The following is an 8,468-nucleotide window of genomic DNA, read 5'->3' on the forward strand; positions in this document are numbered from 1 at the left end:
TGTGTGTGTGTGTGTGTGTGTGTGTGTGTGTGTGTGTGTGTGTGTGTGTGTGTGTGTGTGTGTGTGTGTGTGTGTGTGCGTGCGCTCACACACACACACAATTTTTTTTCTCTTCTAGAAAGAACCTTCCTTCAGTGTTGTCTGGGAAGTCTTGGCAGCTCCGGGATGAGACACAGCTTCTTTTCACAGCCTCTGAGTCGCTGATGATGTTAGTGTGAAGTAGCACCAAGTGGAGCTGTTTTGGCAAACGGAGACTGATCATGGAGCGGGGGTGCAGATTTCAATGTGATGAATGATTTGAAGCTCGCACGCGTGACTGTGCTGATTGAGAGCTCGGGAGCGTTGAAAGGCAGATTGAATGTAGGAATGTGAGACTGAACACTGAATACATGCATTCGAAATGGACTGTATGTCAAAGTGTTCTAAGCTTATCTCTTTACTTTGAGGGCTGGAGACAGCAGAATATGCTTTTCGACAGTCACTAATAAATGTGCAAAAGATAAGGCAAATAATTCAATCAAGCAATAATAATAGCAACAGTAATCAGGGTGTTTTCATTCAGATGTGCATTTTTAGGCCGGAAAATGCCCCAGCTGGGAATTCATCGTGAGCTGATATGACATCAATTCTCTAATTACCTACTCCATTTGTACAGCCTGTCACAATCAGCATCAATTAACATCCTCCGCCACCTCCCCGATTCCACTGCTACAATTAGTCCGATACATGATGTCAGGAGTAGGTTGCGTAGAAAGGGAAGTCCTCTCACAATCATACAAAGCTTTCAGATCCTTTTGCAAGACAACCAGACAAGGAGTGAGATGAGAGGAGGGGAGCAAGATCAACCAAGAAGAGTTTAAAGAAGGAGAACGATGAGCGGGAGGGGACCTCCGCTGTTGGATTCAGTCACATTTACCAAACGTGGAGGAGAGTGTCTTGGGTTTTTTTTTTCCTTTGGAAGGAAAATCCACTGCCACGCACAAAGCGCGCATCAAATCATCAAACGTCTTACCATGCGTGTGATTTCCACAAAGAACAACTCATTTGGAAAAAAAACAAAAGGAAAAATGCGGAGGAAAAATGGTTCTCGGCTCAGTGTGGGTTTTTTTACTTCGGAGTGTCTGTATTAATCTCCTTTAAATATTGAACAGTGCAGTCCATTTCATTTTCGACTACCCCTGACTCCGCAACCACATCAAAAGTGTTCAAAGGCGCATGCGGCTATGGGTAAAGAGCATTAGTTCAGTAAGAAGGAGCTCAATTTCCAATCATTGCTTTGGATCGTGATCAAAATATTGAATATTGAAGAAGGTCCATATGTAAATCAGTGTGTGAAATATGATCCGAAGCGATCCTAAGTGCTCACCTGCAATAATGGACGCACAGTGGAACTTCTGTTCTGAGCACCATTTGTTCCATGATTCCGGTCACCCGCTGATTGACTGGGCGGTGCAATTTGATTTTTCATCGGAAATAAGAAGAGAACAGATTGCATTCATCTGTTTCGTGGTCAAACTGGTGCCCTCGTTCACCTTCATTAAGTGTACAGAGTTGTGTTTTTCAGTTAGCCTTGATCGTACATTCAGTTTTTCTTCTTTTATTATTGGGGTCAACTTTGTAACTGAGTAGCCTTCGAGACATGTGCACCGTTTATTTTTTTTCTCTACTTAATGATGTGTAGGTTGGCAGTCAAAGTCCGTTTTTTTTTTTCTCTTAACCGTCACCGGCACCCTTCTGACGGCATTAGAGAACACAAAAACCCATGACATTCTCACTGTTACCTGAGAATGTCTGTAAAGATTTTGAGTCTGTTAAAAAGTGTGAATTTGACAAAATGTTCCTATTTCCTGAGCTAAAGTCCTTCCAAATCCTTCAATCCATCTCATCATGATTAAATCACCTAAACACGTTTACTGTAATTGAGGAGAACCTCAATCAACATTTAATAGAGTTTACCATTTCGACTGTTTTTATACTCCCATCTCAGTGATGAAAAGCATCACACAGGGTGCTTGTAGATTCTGCTCAGTGCAAGCTCAAGGCGCCGAATGACATATGGCCAGTGCAGTCCTGTAAGTGGCTACGTTTTGAGGGCATGGATGAAACACACAAAGGTGGTCAGCGAGGATTTAGGAGTTAAATGGGTCATGTACCCAAACAGATGAGGGCTTTGGTGAAATCTCCAAATGAATGTCAAATGAAGAAAATATTTGTTTCCTCTTGAAGTGTCTTCATATTAAGTAGAACTATGATCAAGAATACTATAAAGAATATTTGTCTTCTTCCTAGTCAGCTGGTCTAAGCTCAGAAACTCACAGGCATGAACCAAGTGTATTATGTCACATGCCAAAATGCCAGCTGCTCAATTCAAGTTGCGCAAAGGCTTTTTTTTAATTATTACAATGTGTTTCATGCCTTAGGTTTTCATACACGAAAGGCTGAGTTTAATTACACTAAAAAAATGTACACTTGTGTTTGAAAGTGCCCCACTGAAATTATTTCTGGGCAATTAAATATAGTTTGCTGCTATGCACAATGTGACTTTTACAAATAAAAAGTTTTGGTGAGGTAAAATAACAATAACAAAAAATGGTCGTTCGTTACTAACAGAACTGTCGTCAGTAAAATAGAGTTGACTCACCCGTCATTTCTTCATAGTTTAATAAAACCCTTGCTTCAGGTACTTGGGATTAACCTGCATAAAAATGCTCCTCAAATTTAGAAAGGTGCTCCAAAAATGAAGTAATTTATTATCTCCTTTCAAAAAAAAAAAAGTTATTTCAAGTCTTGATATTTGTTCAACATTGTGGTGAAAATCCAGACTCATCGACTCACCTGTAAATATGACACAGTCAAAACATTTTGTCCTGGTTGATAAGGCTCCATATGTAGCTAGTTTCTCAGACCGTAGACAAGTACACAAACATGTTTTTGTGAAACACTTAATCATGCGGCTCACTGTGCCGGCTTCTCCTTCCATTCTGCCCCGGCTGTCGCAGTCTGCGGAGAATTATTTGTATTTCTCTGTGTTCCATCGTTTGAGCATCATTAATGAAGGAACTGCACCTCTGGGAAATGTTTCTTTAACTTCGTACATTTCGAATGTGTCAAGAGCGTAAACAGTTAAGAGTGTGTTTGTAATCAATTCGAGGTAAATTACAGTAGATTACATGCATGCATTATTTCCTGGCGCATACCACATTAGCAGGTGATGTGAATTACTGTGGGAATGTCATGCTCTGTCACTCATGCCTTGTAGGCAACAGAGAAAGAAAAGGAGCAATCCAATTCAGTCTATCAATTACTGTCCCCTAGGCGGCACGGTGGTCAACTGGTTAACAAGTCCAGCTCACAGTGCAGAGAGGTGCAGGGTTCGATTCTGGCTATGGACTTCCAGTGCGGAGTTTGCATGTTCTCCCACGTGCCTGCGTGGGTTTTCTTTGGGTACTCCACGTTCCAAAAACATGCATAGCAGGCTGATTGAACACTCTAAATTGTCCCAAGGTGTGATTGTGAGTACAGACAATTGTCTAATGCGTGCCCTGCGATTGGCTGGCAACCAGTTCAGGGCGTACCCCACCTACTGCCCGCAGACAGCTGGGATAGGCTCCAGCACCCTCCGCGACCCTCGCGGGGGGGTGTTCAGTAAAATAAGAAAAATAACTGCAGAATGAACACATCATGTGGAGAAGCTTTTTTTTTTTCATTGTATATTGAACCTATGCTCCCATCTTCAGCCTCACAGAGTGGCAATAAGCTCATTGTATCGATGAAAACATGAAATCAGGGTGCTCTCATAATGACGGGTTCAAACGCTTCAGGTAAGAAAACCATCGTGACCACAGTCAATCAAAGAACTGCTAGCGTTCTCGTTGCGCTGGGTTTTGATCAACCATGCTCTGCCTATGGCTCTGATGTGTTCATGTACATATCCTTATCACTGCGTTTATTAGCTTTTTAACTCTTACCATCCCGTCTCAGGAGGCTGCCTAACACAGCAGCCGAGCATCAAATATGATCCAATTATTTTCTCTCTGTAGCCGCATGACTGAAAATTGTCTTCAATGATTCAAAACGGTGGAGCCAAGTCAAGTGATTGTGCATGCTGTTTCTACTTGTTCGTAAAACACTTCTTAACGTAATTGTATTTGTACTTTAATAAAATTGTTTATCTGATTGTTTTTATAATTCAGCAAGCAACAGATTAGGGACAAATGTGTTTCAATGTCGAATGATTGAGGCAGTGAATGTTTTGATGCAAACAGACGTGTAATGTTCTTGTATTTGTTATGCTCCTGTGAAAGGGAGTTGCACTTAATTGTCTGGTTTTAATATAAAAAGGTGAGATGCAGTTTAAACACTCACCCATGAAGTCCACCAGACTAGTATCAGTCACGTTACATTCACTATAAAAAAAAACGTAAACAAATTACAAGGGTGACTCAACCAGATGTCGGTTGGATTTTTTTTTTGTTGGCACTGACCTGTGAGCAATGACTTGAGAAGTGTGGTGGGAGGTTTTTAGGGGGTGGGGGGGATATTAATAACATTTCCATTAATTTCAGCAGGTAATGCTAATTAATGATACACATAATTTGAGTGACAAGCGTGGTCATGAAACGGTTTCAACGTGTATGTCATGACACCCTTGTATTGGTATAATGCAATGTAGCTCTATTTCAGTGTAAACTACCACTTCTAACTTTCTAGGTTTCGGTCCACTTGGCATTAAGGCAACCATGTTCAGCAGATGGGGCCGTATTGAAAAATAATATTTACGTGGATAAAGCACCCATCTACAGTATATGTAGAAGCCACCTTTAAGACTAGAGTGGAACCCTTGCGCTTGTCACAATATGAGATACAGCGAACAAGTCACACAAACATGTTATAGGATTGTTCACCCTTCATGGATATCTGTGCTCTGCTGAGTGCAATTCAAGTTATCTCTCTAAAGGGAGAATTTGTGGTATACATCCAATACAGACTCTCATTAAATCGTGCGATTCCCTCACTAGCTGTGCTTTAAAACCCACACCCCATTTTGCTACCTCTCATTCCGGCATGCAGCCTTCACTGACTGGAACCAATTATCACAAAAGCTAAAACACACTGTATACAGCACCTGCTTCTGATGGCCTTAAACCATTACTAAATTTCATATTTAGATCATTCTGCAGTTACATGCTATGAATAATTTTTTTTTTTTTTTTTTTTTTTAGTAGTAGTAGTATGAGATCTTACAAATTTCTCTTTTATTATGTATTAATTATGATATATATACACACACCATTTTCTGCTCTCCTATAGCTTCTCAGGCTCCAGCGAGGACATTTCAATGGAGTACCATGTACAAACTGTGACTCATGACTATGATCTGTCCATGCTGTCATGTCACACAGTGCACAAGCAATCACGCACTTGTGACTGACACACTTTAACCCACACGTTAACACCCGAGCAGGATTCATTATTCAGACCGCTCATTTGTGCACATTTCCATATTCTCTTTCCAGGAATAAAGCCGTTGTCTGTGCCAGCCCCGTTTCCCATCAGGAGCAGCTGTCAGCCGCTGTGTGATGGACTGGTGGCAGAGCGAGGGCAACGTGTAGACACCCTGAGCTTGTTGTTCAGCCCTGAGCTGCTCCGCTCCAGCAGTGGGGGGTTAAGTACCTTGCTCCAGGGCCTTCCATGGTGGCTGCTGAGGGACAGCACTGTGAGTATGCGTGCGTCATTTTACCCCGCTTAGATTTTCCAGCAAAAGAACACACAGCCAAAACAGCAGCACTGTTGCCAAGTTATTGTGGCGCCGCTGTAACACAAGGTTGACCTGGAGATGTGGTGATACAAAATACGATGATGCTCCTTCTACTGAGGTCTTGACAAACCCACAAAATGACCATGAAATGAAATGCGGTCTCAAAATCGACAGCCGCGCCAGTACTTGGCTCATTCTATATGCCATTGTTAATTGTTTCTCATTTCTTTCACCGGTCCTGTGCACACAGCTGAAACTAAAAGTGATTTGCCACAAGTGAAAATGATGTGCAAGCCCTTGAATAGGGCGCTCCTTCAACTATATCCAAATAACATCACACCAATGTTTGAACTTGCAAAAAAAAATCAGTTTCTTCTTTCGCAACTTGGAAATATTCATGAACACATTTTCAGAGGCATTCGGATAACATACAAATCCAGCGGAGTGATCCGCTTTGTTTTATGCGGGGACTCATTTCACTTCTTGCAGTTGAGTATGCATACACTTAAATCACTGCCTATCACAGTTGGTTTTGCTATGATAAAGTGCTCTTTGTTATTTTTTTGTGTCAAGCAATAATTTAACTAGAACAGGCTACTACTATACTACTAACAGACTCCTGTACACGTTTTGACCACACTAAATCACGTGTTCTAGAGTCTACAAAAAGGATGGTGTCAGCCACTGTGCATGTCAACATTATCTATTCATTAACTCAAACAAAATCTCTGAAAAAAAAGTAGGAAATCCATATTGCTTGTTTATTGATAAAATCAAATGTTTTCTTTCCTCAAACACTCTTGGAACAATGGCTAAGTATTACAAAGAAACACATACACCAGTCACATTTGGTGCACCTGCATATCAAATCATGCAATTTCATAGCTATTTAATAGCTATGCATACATACACACATCCTGTGAATTTATGTTGTGTCGAAGTGAGTGTGAATACAGTGTACATCCTCACAGTGCAAATATTGAAATGCTGCTATTTCTGGAATCTTTGTATCACAGATGCAATTACTTCTCTTTTAACATAATGGATGGTTTCCAACCCCACCGTACAACTCGGTGGAGCTCAAGGGTGCAGCATGCTCACACATCAAATGATGCCCATTCATCCTTCCGTTGCAAGTTGACTCGTTTCCACGTTTGTTCACCCAGACGCACTTTCAACTCTGGCAACAGCTTGATGCCACAAGCAAGCGTACACTGTGGAACTTCCTGCTACCTGTTAACACTGCGTGCACGTGACTGTGTTCTTACTATGTGGCTCTGCTGACCACTATATGTCTCGCAATCCAACATTCCATCATTGCACAATAGGACTCCAAAAGCCGGTGTTGCACGCATGCATTTGTGTCAGCCAAACATCGGTGACACAAAGGAAGAGAAGCTAAGCGGGACCCACTTTTGGCTTCATCTCCATCACTCGTAAAAACAAAACACATTGCAAGTCTTACATTGGGGCACTTTCGTGTCCACGTTTAATTAAGAAAAAAAAAGAGCAGACAATAAAAGAGACTACATGAACTCACCATGGTTGTTCAAGCTCCCAGTCTCGGAAAAAGTCCAGTTCAAAGAGATCCATGACAGGCTCCGACTGGCTTTGTGAGGCTGTTCAGAATCCAAACCTTGTGCTACGTGGTTCTACATGGGCAAGTGACACACGCACTGTGCGTGTGCGTGCGTGACACAGACAGAGAGAGAGGGAGTGAGAAGGAGAGTAGACACAAGCGGCTGCCTCTGCCAGGAATCTGCTACGTGGTCGAGGCAAGCTGACAGCAAAGCAGAAGAGGGAGAGGGGGGCGCGCGCGCGTGCCCGCTGAATAAGACTGCACACAAGACAGGCACAAACTGCAAAAACAAAAAAAGGGGAGGAAAAAAAAAAGAAAAACGTTTTCTTTATGAAGATTCGTGTCTGTGGTGAACAAAAGCGCGTGTCAGATTTAATAAAATACAGTTAAATTGTTTTACCTTCATCTGGCTGCACTCTGAGAAACTGTGAAGATTTACGCTTATCGTCTGATGAGTCGCCTCACATTTACAGACATAAAAGGTGATTTTTTTTTTGTAGTCACCACACTGTGAGATCGAGTAAATTAAGCTTGCTGATTCAAAGCGGTGACAGTAAGTATAAAAGCTTAGAGGCTGAAATGAGAGGATTCTTTGTTCATCTCGCTCAACTCAGTGGCAGGGCCATAGCGAGCATTTTAAAAATCTGACTGAGGCCCATTACCCCTCATGTCTCCCCCTCCACACTCGGAACATACACCCTCCAAGATACTTTCTTAGTCTTACGATTTGTTTGATTCTGTAGAAGTCCAGATCACATTCTGAATTATTTTAAATGCTTGTTGAAACGTTCTATCATGGCTGATATATTTTATAAATCTTAATAATGGACCATATAATGCAGCCAAAATGTGGGAGCATTTGGATGGGGACAGCCACTGGTATTTTTTTTTCCATGTAGGTTTGGGATTGTTAACAGGACACACACAAACATAAACATAAAAGATGGTGCAATTCTATTCTGGAGCAGCAGAAATGTTCAGGTATATATCAACTCGAAACGAGTCAAAAAATTCAGGGTCACACCTCCCAAAATGTAATGCCAGAAGCAGTGGCAGGAGGTAACATTTGCTATTTTGTTCTGGTTCTTCAGCAGATTTTTTTCAGGTATCTGTACTTTAGTGGAATATGTA

At 41.6% G+C, this 8,468-nt stretch overlaps 1 protein-coding gene across 1 annotated transcript in view; it reads right to left on the reverse strand.

The window, feature by feature from the left end:
- aff2 (AF4/FMR2 family, member 2) overlaps positions 1–7,532 on the reverse strand; it is a 137,814-nt gene extending 130,282 nt beyond the window's left edge. The window contains exon 1 of the mRNA XM_019884114.1: positions 7,299–7,532. Coding sequence (XP_019739673.1) covers positions 7,299–7,351 — 53 coding nt within the window. The 5' untranslated portion in view covers positions 7,352–7,532. The remainder of the gene's footprint in view (positions 1–7,298) is intronic.
- Positions 7,533–8,468: the final 936 nt, after the last annotated feature.

The sequence above is a fragment of the Hippocampus comes genome, unplaced genomic scaffold (genome assembly GCF_001891065.2).
Source record: "Hippocampus comes isolate QL1 unplaced genomic scaffold, H_comes_QL1_v1.1 scaffold156, whole genome shotgun sequence".
Lineage (NCBI taxonomy): Eukaryota > Metazoa > Chordata > Actinopteri > Syngnathiformes > Syngnathidae > Hippocampus > Hippocampus comes.